The sequence below is a fragment of the Choloepus didactylus genome, chromosome 10 (assembly GCF_015220235.1).
Source record: "Choloepus didactylus isolate mChoDid1 chromosome 10, mChoDid1.pri, whole genome shotgun sequence".
In the NCBI taxonomy this organism is placed as follows: Eukaryota; Metazoa; Chordata; class Mammalia; order Pilosa; family Megalonychidae; genus Choloepus; species Choloepus didactylus.
The window spans coordinates 10,891,285-10,918,892 of record NC_051316.1 but is presented as its reverse complement, the minus strand read 5'-3'; the positions used below and the strand labels follow the sequence as shown (position 1 = coordinate 10,918,892).

Genomic DNA, 27,608 nt, shown 5'->3' with positions numbered 1-27,608 from the left:
TAGGTCACACAGCCAGAGCAAAGAAGAGGATGAGGTGTCCCCGACTTCCAGCCCTGGACCCAGCTCCACGGCCATCCTTGCAAGTGGAAGGGTTTATGAGACAAGGCATATTTAAGAAAATGGAGCTCTCCAGCAGGTATGAGTGAGCCCCGCCCAGCCTGAGCCCTGGGGTCCAGTTTCTGGAGCTCCCCAGAGGCTGTAGCTCCTGGTCGGGTGATTGGGGATTCCCACTAGAGTGTCCTTACAGCTGTCTCGTTGGTGTTCCCGGTGCAAATTCCTTCCCCACTGACCAGCCAGCCCCTTGCTTGCATGCCCTCCAGGATGGGAAGCTCCCTCCCTCCTTCCAGCCAGTTTGTTCTACTTCCTAGATAGTCAAGACCCAGAAAAAAAATTTTTTTATTATAAACCCTTTAATCATAAATCTGAATCAGAAATAGCAATATGAATTCATGATTAATTTCTCAGAAAAAATAACCAACAAAGTAATTCGTGGCTTTGTCTACCGTAAAGCTAGTTAAGCAGCTGGGAACACCCAGCAGCTGTCAGTGTGCAAGCTCTGAACACTACTTTCAACAAAAGGACCCAGGGGTCCCTGGAGAAGTAGGGGACCCCAGGCCTGGGGCAGAAATTCTATAGGATGAGTTTGGAAAATCCTCTTCTACGAAAAAGCAAGGAAGCCATCTTAAGATCTCTCAAGTCTTGTCAGTGGTCCCAGAAGCCAACCTCCCAAAATGGAAGGTTGACCATCAAAGAAAGCAGTGATTCTGTGTATATTTTCTTTTTTTTTTTTTCGGTGTATATTTTCTACATGATTTTTCTGTAAACCTACACCTTCTCTAATCAAAAACGAGAAGGGGTAAAAAAAAAAAAAAAAGGAAAGACTTCAGTGAATTTAAATGCAATGTGCTAGTTTGGATATATGATGCCCCGCCAAAAGCCATATTCTTTGATGCAGTCTTGTGGGGGCAGATTAGGTTGGAACTATTGGTTCAGTGTTTCCATGGAGATGTGACTCAATCAACTGTGGGCAAGACCTTTCATTGGATTATTTCCGTGGAGGTGTTGCCCCACCCATTCAGGGTGGGTCTTTATTGGATCACTGGAGTACTTTAAAAAGAGCCACACAGGCCCAGATGCAGCTGCAGCTCACAGAGACATTTTGGAGAATGCAGCCTAGGAGTAAGCAGATGCCTGGAGAGGAATGTCCTGGGAGAAAGCCATTCTGAAACAGAACTCTGGAGCAGATGCCAGCCACATGCCTTCCCAGCTAACAGAGGTTTTCCAGATGCCATTGGCCATCCTCCAGTGAAGGTGCCCGATTGTTGATGCCTTACCTTGGACACTTTATGGCCTTAAGACTGTAATGTGTAACCAAATAAACCCCTTTGTAAAAGCCAAACCATTTCCTGGTATTTTGCATTCCAGCAGCATTAGCAAATGGGAACACGCAACAAAAAGGTTAAAATTCTGTTTATAAAGACACCAAAAGGAAAAAGAAAATTATTTGTGGTTTTCCTTTGATTCCTCGTTCCAAGAAGGATTTTTACATTGCTTTTAAAATCAGCTTTCTTGTTTCTTCCCACAACGGTCCTAGTTCCACCCTTAGGGACCACCTGGTGTGTTCAGACTTACCCATATGGAAGTTCTGGGCCTCACAGGCCTCCCTGGAAAGTGGGGCTATGATGCCCACTTGGCAGGGGGGTCCTCAGCTCACAGCGGGTGCTCCCAGAAGGATTTCCAAGTCTGGAGTCTGCAGCAGCCCTGCAGAGAGGGGGTAGGCCAGGGGGCCCCCTCTCTCCTAGGGCTGTGGGGGGCTGGGGGAGCTGGGGAGAGAGAAGGCACAACGGGCCACAACAGAATGGAGAAGTTGCAGCTCTAAGTTGAGGACTGGGAAGTACCAGGCCCTGCGGATGACACCCCGTGGCTGCCCCATGGCTTCCCTGCTGGGCCTGCCATGGTTCCGGAGAATCCCCTTGTCTATTAAGGCAGGTTGCAGGTCATGAACTCATTCATTCATTCATGCACGCACCTGTGGTGCCCATGAACACAGAGCAGGTAAATTAAGACCCCAAATGGTGGAGGGGCTGGGGGGCTGGAGGCCACTGAAGATCATCCTAGGGTTAAGCGACATAATTCAGGGCCCCCGTTTTGAGCAGTGCCTGGGAGGAAGCTGGTCTGCTCCCCACCTCCCTGGGCTTCCCCTGGGATCCCAACTCTGCCCAATGGCCCATGCACCTACCCACTCCAAGAGAACACAGCCCCTCAGACCTTCCCTGCCCTGCACACAACCCGCAGAAGTTGGGGATCCCTTCAAGCTCCTCATAATTCTTCCGGAATCTTCCCCTTTCCAACATGTTTGGTGTTTGCAAACTCAGCAGCACCAGTGCCCCACTTCTGGTACCAAAATCTGTTCTAGTTTGCTAATGCTGCCAGAATGCAAAAACACCAGAAATGGATTGGCTTTTATAAAAAGCCAATCTTGACCAAGCTATGGACGAAACCCCAATAACTTGGGTTTTAAATTTGCATTTCTTTGATGGATGGAAAAATATTTCCCCCTGATTTTGCTTAACAGCTTATTGAGCTGTAATTCACATATCATCAGTGTCAGCTTCCAACGGCCATCTTCAAAATGTTTCTCTCAGCTGCAGCTCTTCTGGAATCCTTCTATTTCTGAGCTTTTATAGGGCTCCAATAATTAAATCAAGACCTAAATCAAGAAGCAATGGGGCCACATCTCCTTGGAAACAAACCCATCAACAAGTCACACCTTAATCAAAGGTTTTACTAGTTACATCTCCATGGAAGCAATCAAAAGGTTCCAACCTAATTGACTCTAATACATCTGCCCCCACAAAATTGCATGAGAGAATGTGGTATTTTGGGGGATGTAATATATCCAAACCAGCATACCACCCGTTTAAGATGTACAATTCAGTGTAGTTTAGTAGATTCAGAGTTGTGCATTCAACCACAGTCAACCTGGGAACATTTGCTTTACCTCAGAAAGAAACCTCCTATCCTTTACCATCACCCCAAATTCCCTCCTCCCCCCAGTCCTAGGCAACCCCAATCTACTGTTTCTATGGACTTATCTACTCTGGATATTTCATATAAATGGAGTCATACCATATGTGGCCTTTTTTTGTGACTGGCTTCTTCCACTTAGCTTAATGCTTTCAGAGTTCTTCTATGTACTTCATCCCTTTTTACATTGCTGAATAGTATTCCACTGTATGGGTACACCACAATTTATTCATCCAATCATCACTTGACTGGTGTTTGAATTGTTCCTACTTTTTGGCTATGATGAATAAAGCTGCTATGAACATTTGTGCACAAGTGTTTGTGCATGTATGTTTCATTTCTCAGGTATATACCCAGGAATGGAATTACTGGATCACGTGGTAACTATGTTTAACTGTTTAAGGAACTACCAGACTTTTCCGAAGTAGCTGCACCCTTTTGTATTCCCATCAGCAATGTATGAGGTTTCCACTTTCTCTGCATCCTCACCAAGAGTTGTTTTCGTCTGCCTTTTTGATTACAGCCAGTCTGGTGGGTGTGAAATGATGGTATCCTGTCATGGTTTTGATTTGCACTTCCCTAATGGTGCCAAGCATCTTTTCATGTGCTTCTCAGCCATTTGTATATCTTATTTAGAGAAATGTCTATTCACCTCCTTTGCCCATTTTTAAAATTAGGTTATTTGTCTTTTTATTATTGAGTTGTCAGAGTTCGTTATATGTTCTGGATATTAGACCTTATCAGATAGATGGTTTGCAAATATTTTCTCCCACTTTGTGGGTTGTCTTTTCACTATCTTGATGGTGTCCTTTGAAGCAGTTTTTGATTTTGATGAAATCCAACGTATCAATTTTTTTCTTGTTTACTTGTGCTTTGGGTGTCCTACTTAAAAAGGCATTGCCTAATCCAAGGTCACAAAGATTTATACCAGCTTTTTTCTTCTTAGCGTTTATATTTAGGTCACTGGTCCATTTTGAGTTAATTTTTGTATATGGTGTGAGGTAGGGGTACAAATTCATTCTTTTACATTTGGAAATCCAGTTGTCCCAGCACCATTCGTTGAAAAGACTATATTTTCTCCATTGATTTGTCTTGGCACCCTTGTCAAAAATCATTTTACCATAAATATACAGGTTTATTTCTGGACTCTCAATTCGATTGCCTTGATCTATTTGTCTGTCTTTATGCCAGTACTACACCATCTTGATTTCTGTAGCTTTGAAATAACTTCAGGGTTCATGCATGTGATTGCCTGTATCAGAACTTCATTCCTTTTTATGGCTGAACCAATCCCATTATGTGTATATACAACATTTTGTTTATCCATTCATCAGTTAATGGACCCTTAGGTTGCTTCCAGCTTTTGGCAATTGTGAATTATGCTGCTATGAACATCAGTGTGCAAATATCGGTTCAAATCCTTGCTTTCAGTTCTTTTGGGAATATAACTAGTAGCGGGATTGCCTGGTTATATGGTAATTCTATACTTAGATTTTTGAGGAACTGCCAAACTGCCTTCCATAGCGGCTATAGCATTTTACATTTCCACTAGCAGTGAATGTGTTCCTGTTTCTTCACATCCTCTCTGGCACTTGTAATTTTCTGTTTTTTGTTTGTTTTTGTTAATACAGTCATTCCTCAGAGATATTGCAAGCTCAGTTCTAGACCACTGCAATAAAATGAATATAGCAATAGAACTTGCCACAGATTTTTTGGTTTCTCAGTACATATAAAAGCTATATTTGCACTATACTGTAAATATAACAGTATAGAGTTAGAGGTTATTAGCATTAGGTTAGGGGTGCAATCGCATTATGTTTAAAAAGATAAATACATACCTTAATTTATAAAAATATTATACTGCTAAAAAGTGCTAGCCATTCTCTAAACCTTCAGTGAGTCATAATCCTTTTGCTGGTGGGAGGTTTTGCCTCAGCATTGATGGCTGTGAACTCATTGGGAGGTTGGCTGCTGAAGGCTGGGGTCCCTGTGGCAATTTCTGAGAATAAGTCAACAGTGAAGTTTTTCACATTGATTGACCCTTCCTTTCATGAAAGATTTCTTTGTAGCACATGATACTGTTTGGTAGCATTTCACCCACAGCAGAACTTCTTTCAAAGTTGGAGTCAATCCTCTCAAACCTTGCCACTGCTTTATCAACTAAGTTTATGTAATATTCTAAATCCTTTAACATTTCAACAATGCTCATGGCATCTTCCCCAGGAGTAGATTCCATCTCAAGAAACCACTTCCTTTGCTCATCTGTAAGAAGCAACTACTCATCTGTTCAAATTTTCATCATGAGGTTGCAGCCATTCAGTCACAAATTCAGGCTCCACTTCTAATTCTAGTTCTCCTGCCTTTTCCACCACATCTGCAGTTACATCCTACACTGAAGTCTTGAACCCCTCAAGTTGAGGGTTGGAATCAACTTCTTCTGAACTCCTGTGAATGTTGATATTTTGACCTACTTCCATGAATCGGAAATGTTCTCAAAGGCATCTAGAAGGCATCTAGTATGGTGAATCCTCTCCAGAAAGCATTCAGTTTACTTTTCCCATATCTGTCAGAGGAATTGCCATCTATGGCAGCCATAGCCTTATGAAACATACTTCTTAAATAATAAGACTTGAATGTTGAAATGACTTCTTGATCCATGGATGGCAGAATGGATGTTGGGTTAGCAGGCATAAAAACCACATTAATCTTGTACATCTCTTGGGTGTCCAGGTGCATTGTCAATGAGCAGTCATATTCAGAAAGGAATGTGTTGTTTTTTTTTTTTCCTGAGGAGTAGGTCTAAACAGTGGGCTTAAAATATCCAGCAAAACATGTTGTAAACAGATGGGTGAGCACATCCAGGCTTTGTTGATCCATTTATAGAGCACAGGCAGAGTAGATTTAATATAATCCTTAAGGGCACTAGGATTTCCAAAATGGTAAATGAGCAGTGGCTTTAACTGAAATTTTTCAGTTGCATTAGCCCCTAACAAGAGAATCAGCTTATCCTTTGAAGTTTTGAAGCCAGGCATTGACTTCTCTCAAGCTATGAAAGTCCTAGATGGCATCTGTGCCAGTTTGAATGTATTATGTCCCCCAAAATGCCATTATCTTTGATGCAATCTTGTGTGAGCAGATGTATTAATGTTGATTAGATTGTAATTCTTTGATTAAGTGTTTCTGTGGAGATGCGACCCACCCAACTGTGGGTGATGACTCTGATTGGATAATTTCCATGGAGGTGTGGCCCCGCCCATGCAGCATGGGCCTTGATTAGTTCATTGGAGCACTATATAAGCTCAGACAGAAGGAGTGAGCTTGCTACAGCCAAGAGGGACACTTTGAAGAACGCATGGAGTTGAGAGAGGAGCTGCAGCTGACAGAGACAGTTTGAAGGCAGCTGTTGAAAGCAGAGTCTTGCTCTGGAGAAGCTAAGACAGGACAAATGCCCCAAGAGCAACTGAGAGTGACATTTTGGACAGAAGCTGAAGCCTAGAGAGGAACGTCCTGGGAGAAAGCCATTTTGAAACCAGAACTTGGAGCAGACGCCAGCCACATGCCTTCCCAGCTAACAGAGGTTTTCCGGACACCATTGGCCATCCTCCAGTGAAGGTAACCAATTGTTGATGCCTTACCTTGGACACTTTATGGCCTTAAGACTGTAACTGTGTAACCAAATAAACCCCCTTTATAAAAGCTAATCCATTTCTGGTGTTTTGCATTCCGGCATCATTAGCAAACTGGAACAGCATCTTCTTCCAATAGAAGGCTGTTCATCTACATGGAAAATCTGCTATTTACTGTAGCCACCTTCATCAGTTATCTTAGCCAGAACTTCTGGATAATTTTCTGCAGCTTCTCCATCAGCACTTGCTACTTCATCTTGCACTTTTGTGTTATGAAGATGGCTTATTTCCTTAAACCTCATGAACCAGCCTCTCCTAACTTCAAACTTTTTTCTACAGCTTCCTCACCTCTCTCAGCCTTCATAGAATTGAAGAGAGTTAGGACCTTCCTCTGGATTACACTTTGGTTTAAGGGAATGCTGTGGCTGGTTTTGTTCTTCTATCCAGACTCCTGAAACTTCTTCCTTTCCAGCAAGAGGCTATTTTGCTTTTTTGTCATTCGTGTGTTCACTGGATTAGCTCTTTTAATTTCGTTCAAAAACTTTTCATTTGCATTCAGAATTTGGCTAACTGTCTGGCACAAGAGGCCTGACTTTTAGCCTCTCTCTGCTTTTGACATGCCTTCTCCTCACTAAGCTTAACCCTTTCTGGCTTTTGATTTAAAGTGAGAAATGTGCAACTCTTCCTTTCACTTGAACACATAGAGGCCATTGTAGGCTATTAATTGGCCTAATTTCAATATTGCTGTTTCTCAGGGAATAAGGAGGCTGGAAGGGAGAGAGATCATGGATGGCCATTCAGTAGAGCAGGCAGAACACACACATTTATCGATTACTTTTGCCATCTTGTATGGGCACGATTTCAGTAGTAACACCAAGGATCACTGATCCCAGAATACCATCACAGATATAATAAAAATGAAAAAGTTAGAGATATTACAAGAGTTACTGTGCCAGTTTGAATATATTTTGTCCCCCAAAATGCCATTATCTTTGATGTAATCTTGTGTGGGCAGACATAACAGGGTTGATTAGATTGTGATTCTTTGAGTGTTTCCATGGAGATGTGACCCACCCAACTGTAGGTGATGACTCTGATTGGATAATTTCCATGGAGGTGTGGCCCCACCCATTTAGCGTGGGCCTTCATTAGTTTACTGGAGCCCTATAAAAGCTCAGACAGAAGGAGCGAGCTTGCTACAGCCAAGAAGGAGACTTTGAAGAATGCACGGGAGCTGAGAGAGGAGCTGCAGATGAGAGACATTTTGGAGATGGCCTTTGAAAGCAGACTCTTGCTCCAGAGAAGCTAAGAGAGGACAGACACCCAAAGAGCAACTAAGAGTGACATTTTTGAGGAACTGCAGCCTAGAGAGAAACATCCTGGGAGAAAGCCATTTTGAAACCAGAACACTGGAGCAGACGCCAGCCACGTGCCTTCCCAGCGAACAGAGGTTTTCTGGATGCCATTGGCCATCCTCCAGTGAAAGTACCCAAATGTTGATGTGTTACCTTGGACACTTTATGGCCTGAAAACTGTAACTGTGTAACCAAATAAACCCCCTTTATAAAAGCTGATCCGTTTCTGGTGTTTTGTGAAAACGCAGCATTAGCAAACCAGAACAGTTACCAAATTGTGACACAGAGTGAGCACATGTTGTTGTATAAATGGTGCCGAAAGACTTGCTTAACTTGGGGTTGCCACACACCTTGTGTAGATAGTCATTTCCCTGTCATTTTGAAGTCCTTTAAGGCACAAACATTTTTAATTTTGGTGAGGTCCAATCTATTTTTCTTTTGTTGCTTGTGCTTCGGTAAAAAGTCAAACCATTGCCTAACTCAAGGTCCTGAAGATGCTTCCCTACGTTTTCTTCTAGGAGTTTGATAGTTCTGGCTCTTATATTTAGATCTTTGATCCATTCTGAATTGATTTTTTGTATACAGTGTGAGGGGCGCCTTCATTCTTTTGCAAATGTAGATTCAGTTTTCCCAGCACCATTTGATGATGAAGTTATCTTTCCCAATTGAGTGGTCTTTCCCCCTTGTCAGAAGTCTGTTGGCCCATCAACGTGAGGGTTGATTTCTGAGCTCTCAGCTCGATTCCCATTTGTCCATATGTCTGTCCTTGTGCCAGGACTGTGCTGTTTTGATTTTATGGCTTGGTACTAAGTTTTAAGATCAGGAAGTGTGAGTCCTCCAACTTTGTTCTTTTTTGCAGATGGCTTTTGGCTATTTGGGGCTGGGATGGTTAGGTTCATGTGTCAACTTGGTCAGGTAATTGTACCCAGGTGTCTGGTCAAGCAAGCACTGGCCTAACCATTATTGCAAGGACATTTGTGGCTGCTTAATAAACCAGAAGGCTGGTTTATTAAATCATCAATCAATTGGCTGCAGCTGTGACTGGTTGCATTGATGAAGGGCGTGTCTTCCACAGTGAGAGAATTCAATCAGCTGGATTTAATCCAATCAGTTGAAGACTTTTAAGTGAGACAGATAGAGGACCTTCACTTCTTCTTTGGCTGACCAGCAAGCATTTCTTGAGTTTATTGAAGTTGCCAGTTGGTTGCCTGAGGAGTTTATTGAACACGTTTTTCAGAGTTGCCAGTTTGTTGCCTGAGGAGTTCTTCATTGGAGTTGCCAGTTTGCTGCCTGCCCTATGGAATCTGGACTCGTGCATATCCACAGTTATGTGCGACCCTTTTATAAATCTTTTATTTATAGATATCTCTTATTGATTCTGTTTCCCTAGGGAACCCTAACTAATACAGGGCCCCTTACTCTTCCATATTCATTTGATGATTGGTTGATGGAATTTTAACTGGGATTGTGTTGTATCTGTAAATTGCTTTGGGTAGGATTGACATCATAACAATATTTAGTCTTCCAGTCCATGAACAGGAATGTCCTTCCATTATTTAGGTCTTCTTAATTTCTTTTAGCAATGTTTTTGGTTTTCTATGTACAAGTCCTTTACTTGGTTAGATTTATTTCTAGATATTTGTTTCTTTTAGTTGGTATTGTAAATGAAGTTTCTTTTTTCTTGATTTCTTCTTCTGGTGGTTCATTGCTTGTGAATCAGTAACAGTACTGATTTTGCGTGTTGCCAAATAATTTATTAGCTCTGGATATGTTGTAGATTTTTTTTGGATTTTCTGCATATGGGATCATGTCATCTGCATAGGGAAAGTTTTACTTCTTCCTTTCCAATTTAGATGCCCTTTTATTTCTTTTTTCTTGCATAATTGCTCTGGCAAGAATTTCCAGTACAATGTTGATAATAGTGATGACAGTGGGCATCCTTGTCTTGTTCCTGATCTTAGAGGAAAAACTTTCAGTCTTTCACCATTGAGTATGATATTAGCTGTGGGTTTTCCATATATTGAAAGTTTGTCATATTGAGAAAGTTTCCTTTTATTCCCAGTTTTCTAAGTGATTTTTATCATGAAGGAGTGCTGGATTTTGTCAAATGCCTTTTCAGCATCAATTGAGATAATCATGTTTTGTTTTGTTTTGTTTTTTCCCTTCATTCTGTATTACATTGATCAATTTTCCTTTGTTCAACTACCTTTGCTTACCTGGGATAAGTCCCACTTACTCATGCTATATAGTTCTTTTAATGTGCCATTGGATTTGGTTTGCTAATATTTTTTGAGGATTTTTGCATTCTATATTCATAAGAGATATTGGCCTATAGTTTTCTTGTGGTATCTATATCTGGCTTTGGTGTGAGGGTGATGTTGGCCTTGTAGAATGAATTCAGGAATGTTCCTTCCTGTTCAGTTTTTTGGAAGAAATTGAGCAGGGTTGGTGTTAATTCTTCTGGGAATGTTTGGCTTCTGTGAAGGCATCTGGTCCTGGGCTTTTCTTAGTTGGGGGATTTTTGATTACTGATTTGATCTATTTTCTGGTTATTGCTTTGTTGAAATCTTCTATTTCTTCCTGAGTTAGTGTAAGTGGTTTGTGTGTTTCTAGGTATTTGTCCATTTTGTCTAGGTTATCTTATTTGTTGGCATACACAGTTATTCATAATAACCTCTTATAGTCCCTTTTATTTCTGTTGGGTTGGTAATAATGTCCCCCTTTTCATTTCTGACTTTAGTTTATTTGTGTCCTCTGTCTTTTTTCTTGGTCCATCTAGGTAAGGATTTGTCAATTTTATTGATTTTTTCAAAGAACCAACTTTTAGTTTTGTTGGTTCTCTGTTTTGTTTTGTTTTGTTTTTTTCCTTCTCTATTTCATATATCTCTGCTCTAATCTTTGTTATTTCCTTTCTTGTGCTCCTTTGGGTTTAGTTTGCTCTTCTTTTTTCTTTCTTTCAGGTTTTGTGGTTAGGTCTCTGATTTGAAACCTTTCTTTTTGTAATAACTTTTGAAATTGGGAAATGTGAATCCTCCTACCTTGCTCTTCACTTTCAAGATTGTTTTGGCCATTCTGGCATTTCTTTGTGAATTTTAGCATAAGCCTGTCAATTTCTGCAAAGAAATCAGATGCGAGTTTGTGGTGGTTTGGAGCTGTATGTAACCCAGAAAAACATGTTTTTAAACTTAATCCATTCCTGTGGGTGTGCACACACTGTAAGTAGGACCTTTTGATGAGGTTACTTTAGTTAAGATGTGACTCACCTTAGTCAGGATGAGTCTTAATCCTATTACTGGAGTCCCTTTATAAGCAGAATGAAATTCAGAGAACAAACCACTGGAAGCTGAAATTCAGTGGAATTTGGGAGAGAATGGAGAGTCCAGGAGAGGCCACCATGTGCATTGCCAAGTGACAGAGGAGCCAAGAATCAAGGATCACCAGCAGCCAGCCCCAGAACTCCAGTTCTTTGGGAAGAAAGCATTGCCTTGATGATACCTTGACTTGGACTTTCTCAGGCTCAAAACCATGAGCTAATACATTCCTGTTGTTTAAACCATCCCTTTCTATGGTATCTGCTTGAGCAGCCCAGGAAACTAAAACAGAGTTTGATAGGGATGGCATTGAACCTGTACATTCCTTTAAGTAATATTACTATCTTAACAGTATTTAAGTCTTCTGATCCATGAACATGGAATGCTTTTCCACTTAATTAGGTCTTCTCTAAATTCTTTCAACCACATTTTATAGTTTCCAGAGTATAAGATTTACACATCTTTTGTTACATTTATTCGTAAGTATTTTATTTTTTTGATGCTATTGTAAATGGAGTTGTTTACTTAGTTTTATTTTTGGTGTGCTTGTTGCTGCTGAAGAGGACTAGAATTGATTTTTTCATATTGATCTTGTATCTGGCTACCTTGCTGAACTCGTTTATGTGTTCCAATAGTCTTTTATTGGATTCTTTAGGATTTTGTGCATACAAGATCATGTCATCTGCAAATAGAGATTGTTTTACATCTTCCTTTCCAATCTGGATGCCTTTTATTTCCTTTTCTTGCCTGAATGCCCTGCCCCTTGATATTTTATTTAATTCAATTTTATTGAAATATATTCACATACCATACAGTCACCCAAAGTGTACAATCAGTTGTTCACAGTATCATCACATAGTTGTGCATTCATCACTCCAATCTATTTTTGAACATTTTCCTTATACCAGAAAGAATCAGAACAAGAATAAAAAATAAAAATAAAAAGGAACACCCAAATCATCCCCCCCATCCCACCCTATTTTTTCATTTAGTTTTTGTCCCCTTTTCCTGCTCATCCATCCATACACTGGATAAAGGAAGTGTGATCCACAAGGCTTTCACAATCACACTGTCACCCCTTGTAAGCTGCATTGTTATACAATTGTCTTCAAGAGTCAAGGCTACTGGGTTGCAGTTTGATAGTTTCAGGTATTTACTTCTAGCTAATCCAATGCATTAAAACCTAAAAAGTGTTATCTATATAGTGCATAAGAATGTCCACCAGAGTGACCTCTTGACTCCATTTGTAATCTCTCAACCACTGAAACTTTATTTTGTTTCATTTCACATCCCTCTTTTGGTCAAGAAGATGTTCTCAATCCCATAATGCCGGGTCCAGATTCATCCCCGGGAGTCATATCCTGTGTAGCCAGGGGTATTTACACCCCTGGGAGTCAGGTCCCACATAGGGGGGAGGGCAGTGAGTTCACCTGCTGAATTGCCCCTTGATTTTTGAGCTGCTGGTTTTTGTTTTTCTTCCATAGTTTGCCCATATTCTTGTGATTTTTGTCATTGTCTTCTGATGTCGTCGTCTTGTTGATGTATCTGTGCCATATATGTAGAAGGATCCATAATCCTCTGTTGTGTGTTGGTTATAGATACCCCACAGCCTCCTTGTCTTCCTAGGTCCAGTCCCAGCTCCCCTCTCTCTGTGGGCTTTTGGGGAGGTCGGTCCACACCCCTAAGCCTTGGTTTCCTCATCTGTAAAATGGGGATAATAATTTCTTCCCTGCTCTCTTGTTGGGTTTCTTGTGAATGTTGCATGAGATGAGGAATGTAGGATGCTTCTTGAACAGAATATTCTATCCAAATGTGCACTGCTCTAAATAAGATTGTCATATGAATTGAATCATACAGTATGTAGCTCTTTGGGTGTGGCGTCTTTCACTCAGGGTAATGCATTTGAGATTCATCTCATTATTCTGTGTATTGATGACTCAGTACTTTTTTATATTGCTGAATAGTATTCCATTGTAAAGATGTGCCGATGGATATTTGTGTTTTTTTTTCAGCTTTTGGCAATTATGAGTACATGTACAGATTTTTGAGTAAACTTAGTTAACATTTCTCTTGAATAAATATCTAGGAGAGGGATTGCTGGATCATTTTAGTAAGTATATGTTTTCCACAGCTGCTGCCCCATTTTGCACTCCCACCAGCAGTGCATGAGAGTTCCATTTGCTCCATATAGTAACAACACTTGTGTTCCGTGTTTTGCTAAGGCTGCCGGAATGCAAAACACCAGAAACGGATTGGCTTTTATAAATGGGGTTTATTTGGTTACAAAATTATAGCCTTAAGGCCATAAAGTGTCCAAGGTAAGGCATCAACAATAGGGTACCTTCACTTGAGAAAGGGCATGGACATTCGGAAAACCTCTGTTAGCTGGGAAGGCATGTGGCTGGTGTCTGCTTCCTTTGCTCCCAGGTTTTGTTTCAAAATGGCATTCTCCCAGGATGTTTCTCTCTAGGTGTCTGGGGTCATTCTCTTAGTTTCTTCCAGGCAGACTCTGGAGTAGCAAAAGTCTTCAAAATGTCTCTCTTGGCTGCAGCACTGAGCTCCTTCTGTCTGAGATTTTATAAGGCTCCAATGATTTAATCAAGGCCCACTTTGAATGGATGGGGCCACACCTCCATGGAAATAATCCAGTCAGACCTATCACCTACAGTTGGGTGGGTCATATCTCCATGGACACAACCCATTGCAATGGTTCCAATCTAATCAAGACTAAATACACCTGTCCCACAAAGATTGCATCAAAGAACATGTCTTTTTCTGGGGGACATAATATATCCAAAATAGCAAAACTTGCTATTTTTTGTCTCTTTTAGCATAGCTGTCCTCGCAGGTGGGAGGTGGTAGCTCATCATGGTTTTACTTTGCATTTCTCTAATGACTGATATTGTCTTCTTTTGTGTTGATTTACGATCCATGTAATCTTCCTTGGTGATGTTTCTGTTCACATCTTTTGCCCATTTACTGCATATTATTGCCCACTGTTATTTATTGGGCTGTTTATTTTCTTATTACTGAGTTACAGGATCTAAGTCACTTATCAGCAACTGTTTTGCAAATAGTTTCTCATAGTCTGTGACTCATCTTTTAATTTTCTTAATGGTATTTTCACAGAGCAGAAGCTTTCAATTTTGATGATGTCCAGCTTTCAATTTTTTTTTTCTTTTATGGATCGTGCTTTTGGTGTCTAAGATTCTAAGAAATCTTCCTAGCCCAAGGTCACAGAAATGTCCTCCTGTGTTTGATTCAGGAAATTTTATAGCTTTAGGTTTTACATTTTGGGTCCTTCATCCATTTTGAGTTTATTTTTGTATAATGTGTACGGTAAAGGTCAGAGTGTTTCTGGTTTTGTTTGCTTTTGCTAATGGATGAATGTCTTGGGCATTTATTTTGAAAGCAGAGTCTACAGAGTTTGCTGGTGGACTGGTCATGCATTGAGAAAGAGAGCCAGGGATGGTTCCAAAGTTGGGGGCCTAAACAACTGAGAGATGGAGCTGCCACTAGTCAAAATGAGGGAGCCAATGGAAAGTTAAGACTTGAAATGTACGAGGTTCCTATCTGGAACGATGGAAACGTTTGGGAGTGGATGGTGGAGTTGGCAGCACATTGTGAATGTAATTAGTAGCGCTGAAATATATATCTGAATATGATTAAAAGGAGAAATGTTAGTTTGTACATATGGTAACAGAATAAAAGATAAAGAAGGAAATATTTGGGGCTGTGCTACACAAACAATGAACCCTAAATTAAACCATGGACTTTAGATAATGGTGCAGTTATAAAAATGTGCTATCATAATTGTAGCAAATGTTCCACATCAATGCAAGGCATTGTTTTATGCATAGTTGTTCTCTAAACCCTCCATGCTCAAAAATTAGAAAATAGCAGAAGGGACAGCCTCTTACATCCAGAACACATCAGGAGGCATGTTCAAGCACGTCCATAGCAGCTTCACTGATAGTTCTCAAAACCGGAAGCAACTCAAATGAACAGGGAACAGATAAACAAAGCAGGGGTCCTTCCAGACAATGCAATGCTGCTCTGTTATGAAAAAGGACCAACTGCTGCTACACGCATCTGTATAAAGGACTCTCCAGTGCATTGAGCTATGCAGAAGAACCAGACACAAAAGGGGATGGGAAATGTGTGTGTGTAAGAAGATGGGGACACTGGTGATCTCAGGAAGTGATGTCGCCGTCCATGCCTTGATTTGCCCAATGTCAAATGGGGAGATGCTATTTCACCCTTGGGAAGATGCTGTGCTGATTAATGACTTAACATAAATAGCTCGTGTAGAACAGCGTCCATTACACAACGAGCCTTGTCTATGTGCTATTGTTACTATAAAATAAAAAGGCTTGTGCTTTACAATACATCAGGATGTCTCCGTCCTTGGTTAAGGACTCATCACTGTAACCACTTTACAGCATTTTGTTGTCTGGCTGTACTTTTATTCACTGTGCAAATCCATTACTGCTGGAGATACAGGTGGTTTCCCACTTCCCACTACAATCAGCCACTCTCAGAGGTGCACCATTGCATATCGGTCTTTGCAGCAGATTCCTATTTATTTCCCTTGACTAAATTCTCTGACACATGAGTCAAGGCTCTTCACGTGTTTCTCCAAACTCTATCCTGAAAGCTACCCACTCACCAGCAAAATTCAAGATGACCTTTGCCAGTTTGGATATATTATGTTCCCACCCACCCACCCAAAAGCCATGTTTTAATACAATTTTGAGGGATATTTGGATTAGGTTGTTTCCATGGAGATGTGACTCACCAACTGTAGGTGAAACGTTTTGATTAGTTATTTCCATGGAGATGTGGCCCCACTCTTTCAGGGTGGGTCTTAATTAGATCACTGGAGTCCTTTAAGAGATGCTAGGAGCAGACCCAGATGCTTGCTGACACTTAGAGATGGTTGGAGATGCAGACAGAAGGATGTCTGGAGAGGCTAAGCTAAGAGATGAAGCTCCGAGTTTGCCCTGGAGAAGCTAAGAGAGGACCCCAGAAGCATAGAGAGAAACACCCCAAGAGAACCAAGCAAGGATGCACAGGAGCTGAGAGAGAGAGAGAAGCTAAGAGAGACAGATGCCCAGAGATGTTTTGGAGAAAGCCATTTTGAAACCAGAACCCAGAAGCAAAGGACCAGCAGATGCCAGCCACGTGCCTTCCCAGCTCACAGAGGTGTTCTGGATGCCATCAGCCTTTCTTCAGTGAAGATATCCTCTTGTTCATGCCTTGGTTTGGACACTTTATGGCCTCGGAACTGTAAATTTGTAACCAAATAACCCCTCCTTTATAGAAGCCAATCCATTTCTGGTATTTTGCGTAACAGCAGTGTTAGCAAACTGGAACATGACCCCGCTTGCTGACGTGACATTTTATCCTTAAAAAAAAAATCTTTGCCAAGTTGATGGGGGAAAGATTGGCTCTCATTTGAATCCATGTTTTTACAGTTCCTATGAGAATGAGCATCGTTTTGCGTTGGCTGGACATTTACATTTCATTTATGAATTGTCTCTTCGTGTATTAGTCCATTTTTCTGTTTGGATGTTTATCTTTTATTGCTGTGTGAGAACTCTGTGTAAATTATGGCTATTGAACTTCTGTCCTATGTTTTTCAAATATTTTTTCCTAATTTTTAAACTGAATTTCTTTTTTTTTTTTTTTTTTACTTAGGAAATAACAAAAGCTTTTGCTTTTTACTTTTCATGAACTCACATCTGTTTCTCTCTCCCTCTTTTGTTTTCCTCCACAATTTCTGCCTTGGGAAAGGAAGAAGGATTTCTGCCACCCTCCTTCCAAATTTCTAAATATTTGTTTTCTTTTCTTCTTATTTTTTTTAACACCTTCATGTTTAAAACGTCTAGAGTTCATTTTCTAAAAACGTTTATTGTGTTAGCATATATATGCCATATCTCTGGCTTTAACCATTTCCAAGTATATGTTCAGTGGCATTCATTGCATTCATGGTGTCCTGCTACCATCACCACTATCTGTTCCGGATCTTTTCCTCCACCCCAGCAGGGTTCGTTTTAATGTTGGGGTTCGGCTCTGGTTTCCCAGGGGGCTCCTTGTGTGGCCCGCCCCTCCCCCGCTGGCCCAAGGTGCCCCCCCCCAATCTTTCCCACTTAACAGCACCTTGCCCCCTCACCCCCATGGCAGCACACCCACGGCCATGATGCTTTCATCACTGCCCCGCCTTGAGTGGTGGCCGGGCCAGGCCCTCACTCCTGGCTCCCTCTTTCCCCCAGGCACCTGCAGTCAAGTGCAGCCACCCCGGCAGGGGACCTTCCAAATCCTCCGTGGTGATGGCACATCTCTGGGGTCCCTGCTCCTGTTCCACTGCCCCTCGGGCCACCACATGGTGGGGCCCGGCCTTGTCACCTGTGCCTGGAAAGGGAGCATCGCCCAGTGGTCTTCAGGGACCCCCACGTGCAAGGGTAAGACCTGCTCCCCTGAGCTGCTCCACGCCCAGCAGTGCCCTGGGGTGGATGGTCCCGGAGTTTGCGGTGGGTAGTGTCACTTCAGTGCCATTGTCCCCAGGCTGGCAGCTCACAGGTGTGGCAACATCCACCTGCCCGCCAGAGCCCCACATGTGCAGTGTGGCGGGACCCACCGGTGAGTCCCAGCCATCACCTCTGAATCCAAACTCTGCCCCTGACTCGCCCTGTCCCCTCCGAGAGGTTCCTTGTTCTGTCTGAACTTGCACTTTGTCATCTGCTGAGTGGGGAAACTAGCTTGCTTGCTTGCTTGCTTGCTTGCTTTCTTTCTTTGTTTCTTTCTTTGTTTCTTTCTTTCCTTCCTTCCTTCCTTCCTTCCTTCCCTCCTTCCTTCCTTCTTTCTTTCCTTCCTCCCTCCCTCCCTCCTTCCCTTCCTTCCTTCTTTCTTTCATGTGTGTGCAAATACTTATTCAGCTCTTCTTTGTGCCAAGATTTCTAGGTTCTGGGGATACACAAGATCCTAGGGGAGAAGACAGTTTTCTGGTTTTATTTGTTGTAAAGAGTGATAAGGTAGTAACTGTTGAGTGTCCAGCATAGCACTTTCCGATTAATGTCTGTTGTGCAAATAAAGATGCCAGAGTCAAAACAGTTTGGAAAAAGCTACATTTATATGCTACAGGACTTCTCAGAGCCTTTAAAGAGCTTGTGTGCTGGATGAATCTCTGAGAACAGAGGTTTCCATTAGAATTAGGTTCCAAGAGACAGAAGATCCAAAATAGCAGGGGCTATTTCTCTTACCCATAAGCTTCAGGATGGGCAACCCTGGGCTTGTGTGGTGTTCTGCAGTGTGGGGGACCCAGCCCCCTTCCATCCTGTTGCTCTGTTGGGAGTGACCCCAACTTCACCCTCCCAGATGGTGTGGCATGTGTTTTCCAGGCACTTGTTTGGGGGTGAAGAGGTGGGAACATTTCAAAGAAGGTTCTTTGCAGATTGGCCCATGTAAGCACTTTTCTTCAGAGCATAGCTTCCTAACAACAAGTTTAGAGACTAGCCCAAGGCCAAAGGGTATGGTCCTCCTCAGTCTTTTCTGAATGTTCCCTCTGCCTTCGGAAACAGCGTTTCCTTGCAGTCCTGGGCACTGACCTGTTTGTCTCACAGCCAGCAAACCTTTGTTCCAGCAGGTGGTTTAACTGGTCTCCTATAGCGTTCTGTAGGAGAGTTCTGTGGGCCTTCTCTGCATGCAGGGAAAGTTGTCAGAGGATGAGCCTGAGATGAGTGTCCTGGTTCATTCCCCCAGGCCACCACCGGACAGATCGGGCCAGACCTGCATGCTCCCAGTGTGTGCTTGAGGGTTACTCTGTTCCTGTGGGAACTGGGACCAGGAACCCACACAGAGAGTACAGGCCAGCTCTCTACTGAGCCAGTAAGGGGATGGGCAAAGGGACAGCCAGGGTGCAACGAGAGCCTACCATTTTTAAGTAGCCTTTTTCTTGATGCGGTGCTTGCCCTGTGACCACAGCCCTTTAAGTGTTTTCTAGAGCTTTGAGAAAGATACCTTGTCTTGCTCTTGCTTGTTGCTTTAAAGCTTCTGTGTGGGATGTAGCTTGGAGCAGCTCACTCTGCCATCTTGAGGACCTTTTTATATCTCAGTGAAGGTTCTTTGAAGTTGTCCACTTTGCATCCTCTTATGTTTCATTGGCCAGAACAGGGAAACTGGGAAACGCAGTCTTCACTCCAGATGGCCAATGCCCAGCTAGGACACAGGGGAAGAGGACTATTTAGGGGATGTAAGCTCATGTCCACCACTGTGGGGAGAGTGCATGACATTCCTCAAATTAGATTCCAGGGGTCCCAATAGAACTAGATCTTAGCGCAGACCCAAAGTTACACAGCTGATACACTGCAAAGGTTTTGATCTAAACCCTCGGCATTTTCCTTGCTTTTTCTCCTCCCTGGAAGGCTACCTGAGAAGTTGTGTAGGCCCTTAAGGCTTTGCCAGTTTGGGGCATTGTGAAAACACAGATCCTGGGCTGGGTGAGTCCTCATCAACTGGTGTTGCTATTGTCTGGTCTCAGTGGTTCACATTTTTCCTGCTTCTCAGTCAGGGCTCCACTTGGTGGGGATGACTGAGCAATCTCCCCCTCCTCCCCATTTGCCATTCTGTGAACTCCAAAACTCTGCTCAAATGCCCCCCTCTTGGGGAGCATCTTCCCTGGTAGCCCCACCTACCACACAGTTTGTCCAGTCTTCAGCTTCCCCCATGGAACGGGGCTCCCCCAGGGGCCAGGTCTGATCCTTTCCCCTGGCCTGGTCTCCCTCGCAGCCGTGCCCCTGCATGAGACCTTTGGCTTCAAGGTGGCTGTGATCGCCTCCATTGTCAGCTGCGCCATCATCTTGCTCATGTCCGTGGCCTTCCTCACCTGCTGCCTCATGAAGTGCATGAAGAAAAGCGAACAGCGGCGCTCAGACAGGTATGGCCCATCCTGCCTGCTGCCCCAGGCTCGCCCCTGGCTGCTGGTGAACCCACATGTGGGTGGTGAAACTACAGAGAAAACAAGAGTCATTAGACTCAGAAGTCAGAGTGGCAGTCCCTTCGGGAAAGGGTGGCAGGAAGGACTCAGGCTCCTAAGTCATGGCTCATGGGTCCCCAGGTGGGTGGTTGTTTCTCTTTAAACTGTGCTCAAATCCCAAATGCACTCTACTTCCAGAGATGTTCGGGGTGAGCACACTGCACAGGTCAGGGGACTCCACTCAGACTGTGGACTGGGGCTCGTTAACTGTAGCCCATTGGTGGAATCCAGCCCACAGCCTGATACTATAAATAAAGTTTAATTGGTACACAGCCACGCTCGTTAGTCTACATAGGATCTCTGGCTGCTAATGGCGAAGGCTGTATGGGCTGCCAAGGCCTAAAATATTTACCCTCTGGATCTTCCAGAATGTCTGCTGCCCCCTGCTGTCGATCGTGCCACATTGCTCCTGGTGATTGTGCAGTGCATGACATGTACTACTGTATGCTGCTGTTCCAGGGATGCTCACGGGTTGAACGTCCTTTATCCCGAACTCTCTCCTCCAGGGCAGCCCAACTGTGGTACCAGCTCCGAGGCGAGGACTTGGAGACTGTGCAGGCCTCGTACCTGGGCATTAAGGGCCTCAACAACAACAGCAAGCCTGGGAGCCGGCTGTGCCCAGCAGAAGGGGCCAGGCAGGCGCACGACAACCACAGCTTCACCACGTGGGCACCACCGGGCCTCAGCCTCTCGGGCTGGGTGGGGGGATGGGTGGGCACAGAGCCTGTCCCAGGGTGGGTGCTTGGCCTGAGTGCCAGGACCCGGGGCTCAGGAGTAGACCAAGTTTGGGGCGTGGAAGACAGTGGTTATTGAGCTTGGGGCTAAGTGCTGCATAAAGACATTATGTGGTGGCAAAGGGCTTACTCTGGAGCCCAATAGGCCGGGGTTCGAGTCCTGGCCTGTGATTCCTCACTGGGTGACTGAACCGCTGTGCCTCAGTTTCCCCAGGAGTGCCCACCTCCCGGGGCTGTTGAAATTCCATGAGTCTGCACATGTGTGCTAAGTGAATCCCAGCTGGTATTTTATAACTGCTCTTGTCCTCGTCGTACAGGTGAGGAAACTGAGGCACAAGGAGGTAGGGTTGCCCAACAGGTAGGGGGCTGGGGCTTGCCCACCTCAGCTGCCTGCCAGGCTGGGCTGCAGTTGCATGCTTTGTTCTCATCGTGGCAAGCTCTCTTGCCTTCCCAACTCAAGACAGATATGGGTGTTGGCCGAGGAGGTTGCAGCTACATGTTGCTCCATCAAGCAGGTGCTCCTTCCTTACAGGCCACGTTCTGGCAAATGTCTAGAGTGTATATTTTTTCCTTTTGCGGGGTGGCATCTTTGGGGTGACCCCAGAAGTGGCTCGTGTTGGCCCAATACTTGGAATATTTTTATTACCAAATTCTTTTTCCAGAAACACCAGTAGGAATTAACACGGTCATTTTTTACAACAAATTCACCATCGTTGAGTGTGTTTAGTTTAATACTTACCTAGTTGGTATAAATGACTCAGAAAGTTATAATTGTCATTTTTCTCCTTAATGTGGATGAAGAGTCTTTTTTCCATCCATGTGGTTACAAATTGCATCGCTGGCTTTAGTAATTTTCTGGTTGCTTTGCTGAATTATTTGCTAATGTTTTTCATATAAATAATAAGAGTTATGTTCTGGAAGAAAGCCTTGACCTGTCAGTTTTCTTCAAGTAGTTTTTATCAGAATCTTTTCATCTTCTTTTGCTTAGGTTTGGGTTGTTTGGGGTTAATATGTGTCCTTTTTTATAGAGTCAGATTTCATAGGCAGGTGTTTTAAAGCTTCTCTCTGTGGCACACCCTCCCCACTGTAGAACTGTGACCAAATTGTCCCATGGACGGGGAGGAGGAATTGCCGCCACTATAGGCAAAATCGTGTATGGACAGGGGCTGCCCTGGCAACTCTCCTGGCTCGGCTTGGGGCTGAGGGGCTCCTAGGAGACCCTGCCTAGGGGACCACATATCTGCCGTGCCTGCCCCCCCCCCCAGACGTTGCTATCAGACCCTGCTTGGGCTTGTTCTGAGGATGCGCAGGGGTGCACACCCCTCCCCTCTGTGGTGGTCCTAATTGCTGAGCAGGAGGCTGTGTTCACCCTGGTCCCAGGGATGCCATGAGGGTCCCTGATGGGAGGTTGTCTTGGGGTCCACTCTGACAGTCTACTCTAGGAAGTACAGGAAGTAGGAGGAGAGGAATGGAGTAAGGCAGAGAGGGAGTTGGGGGAACTTGACGCAGAGACTTGCTCCCCAGTGTGGCCCTAGCTCGATGGAGGCGGACTCCCCAAAGCCCCTGGCTTCTGGCTCCCGGCTCAGGGATCATCCCAACCCCACAACCCAGCACCCCTGGACGTGCGCATTTAGGGGTGGCCCTGCCCCAGAATAAGGCCCGGGGTAAGATGTGCCAATTATTCCACTGTTTGTTGGTGAAAATTCCCTTTAGAAGAGCCAAGTGTTCCGGTTTGCTAATGCTGCCATTATGCAAAATACCGGCGATGGATTGGCTTTTATAAAGGGGGTTTATTTGGTTACACAGTTATAGACTTTAAGGCCATAAAGTGTCCAAGCTAAGGTGTCAACAATGGGGTACCTTCACTGGAGGCCAATGGCATCTGGAAAACTTCTGTTAGCTGGGAGGGCACATGGCTGGTGTCTGCTTGCTTCCAGGTTGCATTTCAGAATGGCGTTCTCCAAAATATCAAAATTTCAAAATGTCTCTCTTGCCTGAAGCAAGCAGTGAGCTCCTTCTGTCTGAGCTTTTATAGGGCTCTGGTAAACTAATCAAGACCCACGCTGAATGGGTGAGGCCGCACTTCCATGGAAATAATCCAATCAGAGTTATCATCCATAGTTGATCGAGTCACATCTCCATGGAAACACTCAATCAAAGGGTTCCAACCCAATCAACACTAATATGTCTGCCCCCACAAGATTGCATCAAAGAATATGGCATTTTGGGGGACGTAATACATCCAAACTGACACACCAAGTTTGCCCACTGACTCTGTTTTTTATATCACAAACATTTCCCGGCACTTACGGTGTGCCCAGTACTTGTTCTAAGCTCTTTGAAATAGTAACTCTTTTAAACTTAGGCGAGGTTGGCACTTTTTTTTTTAATAGACTTTCTTTTTTTAGAGTAGTTTTAGGTTTATGGAAAAATTGAGCAGAAAGTACAGAAAGTTCCCACATACCCCCATCCCAGCATAGTTTTCCCTATTATTAACAAATTGCATTAGTGTGGGACACATGTTACAATTGATGAACAAAATTGATACATTGTTACTAGTTGAAGGGCTTGCTCTTTGCCTTGCTATGTTCTGTGGGTTTGGGCATCCCTTGCAGTAGCTTAGGACACAAAACCAATGTCCTTAGAAGAGGGACCAGCCCTTGAGCTGCTCCCGGGGTGCAGTACTGAAGTTAGCAGTCACTTGCACTCACACTCCCACTTGGGAAGCCCCCAGGTTGGGGCGGGCTGGTGGCTGCAGGAGGCTGAGCCTGGAAAGCACATCCTGTGACCATGTCTCAACAGTTGTCCCATGGCCTGGGCTGAGCCTGCTGCCAGCAGGGGAGTGAGGGTGTCTCTGGGGGTGGGGAGACATGTTCTTAGCCCCCTCTTTTTTTTTCAATTCAGTTTTATTGAAATATATTCACATACCATACAATCATCCATGGTGTACAATCAACTGTTTACAGCACCATCATAATAGTTGTGCATTCATCACCCCAATCTATTTTTCAGATTATTTAGGTTTTCAATTTCCTTATTGGTCTTCTGTCTGGTTGATCTATCTATAGGAGAGAGTGATGTGTTGAAGTCTCCCAATTATTGTGGAAACATCAATTGCTTCCTTTAGTTTTGCCAGTGTTTCTCTCATGTATTTTGTGGCACCTTGATTGGGTGCATAGACATTTACGATTGTTATTTCTTCTTGCTGAATTGCCCCTTTTATTAGTATGTAGTGGCCTTCTTTGTCTCTCAAAACATCCCTGCATTTGAAGTCTATTTTATCTGAGATTAATATTGCTACACCTGCTTCTTTTGGCTGTAGCTTGCATGAAATATTTTTTTCCATCCTTTCACTTTCAGTTTCTTTGTGTCCCTGTGTCTAAGATGAGTCTCTTGTATGCAACATATTGATGGTTCATTTTTTTTGATCCATTCTGCGAATCTATATCTTTTAATTGGGGAGTTTAATCCATTTACATTCAACGTTATAACCGTGAAGGCATTTCTTGAATCAGCCATCTTATCCTTTGGTTTATGTTTGTCATATTTTTCCCCTCTGTCTATTAATATCCTTTATTGTACCCATACCGAATCTCTTTAGTACTGAACCTTTCTCCAAGTCTCTCTGTCCTTTCTTTGTTTCTCTGTCTGTGGGGCTCCCTTTAGTATCTCCAGTAGGGCAGGTCTCTTGTTAGCAAATTCTCTCAGCATTGTTTGTCTGTGAAAAATTTAAGCTCTCCCTCAAATTTGAAGGAGAGCTTTGCTGGATAAAGTATTCTTGGCTGGAAATTTTTCTCACTCAGAATTTTAAATATATCGTGCCACTGCCTTCTCACTTCCATGGTGGCTGCTGAGTAGTCAGTACTTAGTCTTATGCTGTTTCCTTTGTATGTGGTGAATTGCTTTTCTCTTGCTGCTTTCAGAACTTGCTCCTTCTCTTCTGTGTTTGACAGTGTGATCAGTATATGTCTCGGAGTGGGTTTATTTGGATTTATTCTATTTGGGGTTCGCTGAGCATTTATGATTTGTGTATTTATGTTGTTTAGAAGATTTGGGAAGTTTTCCCCAACAATTTCTTTGAATACTCTTCCTAGACCTTTACCCTTTTCTTCCCCTTCTGGGACACCAATGAGTCTTATATTTGGACGTTTCATATTATCTATCATATCCTGAGGTCCATTTCGATTTTTTCAATTTTTTCCCCATTCTTTCTTTTATGCTTTCATTTTCCATTCTGTCATCTTCGAGGTCACTGATTCGTTGTTCAACTTCCTCTAGTCTTGTACTATGAGTGTCCAGAATCTTTTTAATTTGGTCAACAGTTTCTTTAATTTCCATAAGATCATCCATTTTTATTTAGTCTTGCAATGTCTTCTTTATGCTCTTCTAGGGTCTTCTTGATTTCCTTTGTCTCCCGTACTATGGTCTCATTGTTCATCTTTAGTTCTTTGAGTAGCTGCTCTAGGTGCTGTGTCTCTTCTGATCTTTTGATTTGGGTGCTTGGGCTTGGGTTATCCATATCGTCTGGTTTTTTCATATGCTTTATAATTTTCTGTTGTTTTTGGCCTCGTGGCATTTGCTGAACTTGATAGGGTTCTTTTAGGATTTGTAGACCAATTGAAGTCCTTATCTCTAATTTATCAGATCTACAGCTTCGTGGAGTACACTTTCTCTAACTAACCACGAGCCACCTGTTCTCCACAAGCCAGTTCTCCCCTGCTTAGCCTTTTTGGTGAGTGGGGGAGTGAGTCTTGTGGGGTCCAATTGGTGTACCAAGCTTGCGTGTGTAGTTGGTGTTGCCTGCCCTGTATATGGGGCGTGTTTCTGGGCAGTCAGGGAGGGGGGGGGTGGCTCTAACAAGCAAATCTCCCTGGTGATCCTAGAGTTTTAAGGCTGCTGCAATAGTCTAATCCTTCAGTTCAGTCCTGCCACAGTTTGTCTCTGCCACTGACCCACAAGTCCTTGGTATTGGCGTATGGCTCCTGAGACTTGCAAGTGGGCCCCTCTTCCAGGCCGTGCACCCCCTGGTCCTCTATTGAGGGATGACTGTGCTATGTCACAGGTGAGTGCCATCCCCCCAGGGCAGTTCTGGGCTGCTGGGCTGTGTAGGGAGGCTCCCAGTCTGCTGAAATGATGGCTGAATGGGGCTTTGTTAATTCACACTGCTCTACCTTCCCAACTTGGGACAATCAGCTGAGGTTGCAGGGAAGGCTAATGTCCATGCCCAGTTTTGTGGTGTGTGCCTGTTATTTGAAGCACTTCCGTCACACTGGGTTGTCTGGGGCAGTTCTGGGCTATGGGGCTGGCGATGGGCAGGAGTGTTTCCTGTCCACCAGGATGATGGCTGTGAGCAGACACCCCCCTTTTCTTGGGAAGTTGTGGTGTTTAGTGAATTTTCTCAGCCACTGGATTATTGCGTTTTGTCTCAGAGCTCTCCTAGTTCTGCTCTTGACTTGACCTGCCCAAATTGCAGGTCTTTGAAGCTTTCTGTATTGGGCTTCTTAGAGTAATTGTTTTAGAAAAAGAAAAAAGGATTAAAAAAAAAAGGGCCCTCCTCAGAGATCTAATGGGTTATTGAAATGCTAAGAGACAAAGCAACCAGGGCCATTAAGGAAAGGTCCACAGGGCAGAGAGATCAGCTTTTCTTCGGGATTTGCATATGCGCCTCAGGGCCTGAGCTCGGGCCTGAGCTCTGCCCTTCCCCTTTCTATGTTCACCAGAACTCCAAAAATCCTCCACTTTTATTTTGGAGTTTTTCGTGTTGTTTTTTTTCTATGCCTGTCTCCTCTCTCCTGGGCTGGCTGTTCTCAGATTCTCTGGTGTCTGGTCTCCGTCTATCTATGGTTGGAGTTTGGATCAGCAGAATAAGTTTCCGATAAGGGCTGCCACTGCAGTTCTCCCTTCTCCTTCCCGGAGCTGACAGCCCCTCCTCCCACGGGACTGAGCCTGGCAGGGAGGGGCGCGGGTCCCCTGGCCGCAAAAACTCACAGACTTCGCTGATCTCAGCAGTTCCACGTTTTCATGAGTGTTGTATGAAGTATGCCCAAAGTCAGATTGCTCTGTGGTGTCCAGTCCACGCAGTTCCTGGCTTTCTACCTACCCTCCTGGAGGAGTAACTAAAACATACAGCTCACCAGTCCGCCATCTTGCCCCGCCTCCACCCCAATCTATTTTTGAACATTTTCCTTACACCAGAAAGAATAAGAATAAAAAATAAAAGTAAAAAAGAACACCCAAATCACCCTATTTTTCATTTAGTTTTTATCCCCAGTTTTCTACTCATCCATCCATCCATACACTGGATAACGGGAGTATGATCCATAAGGCTTTCACAATCACACTGTCACCCCTTGTGAGCTACATTGTTATACAATCATCTTCAAGAGTTAAGGCTACTGGATTGGAGTTTGATAGTTTCAGGTGTTTACTTCTAGCTATTCCAATGCATTAAAACCTAAAAAGGGTTATCTATTTAGTGTGTAAGAATGTCCACCAGAATGACCTCTCAAATCCATTTGAAA

General features: G+C 43.6%; 1 protein-coding gene across 6 annotated transcripts in view; it reads left to right on the top strand.

Moving 5' to 3' along the window:
- The window catches only part of LOC119504678 (caspase recruitment domain-containing protein 19-like), a 69,194-nt gene that overhangs the window by 9,969 nt on the left and 31,617 nt on the right, over positions 1-27,608 (top strand). For 2 of the 6 annotated variants that reach the window (XM_037797076.1, XM_037797080.1), the window contains exons 2-4: positions 17,595-17,783; positions 20,107-20,254; positions 20,860-21,018. The exons of 2 other annotated variants lie outside the window; for them this stretch is intronic. In XM_037797076.1, the coding sequence (XP_037653004.1) occupies positions 17,595-17,783; positions 20,107-20,254; positions 20,860-21,018 (496 nt within the window). The remainder of the gene's footprint in view (positions 1-17,594; positions 17,784-20,106; positions 20,255-20,859; positions 21,019-27,608) is intronic. 2 more of the 6 variants (XM_037797077.1, XM_037797079.1) reach the window with 2 other exon arrangements.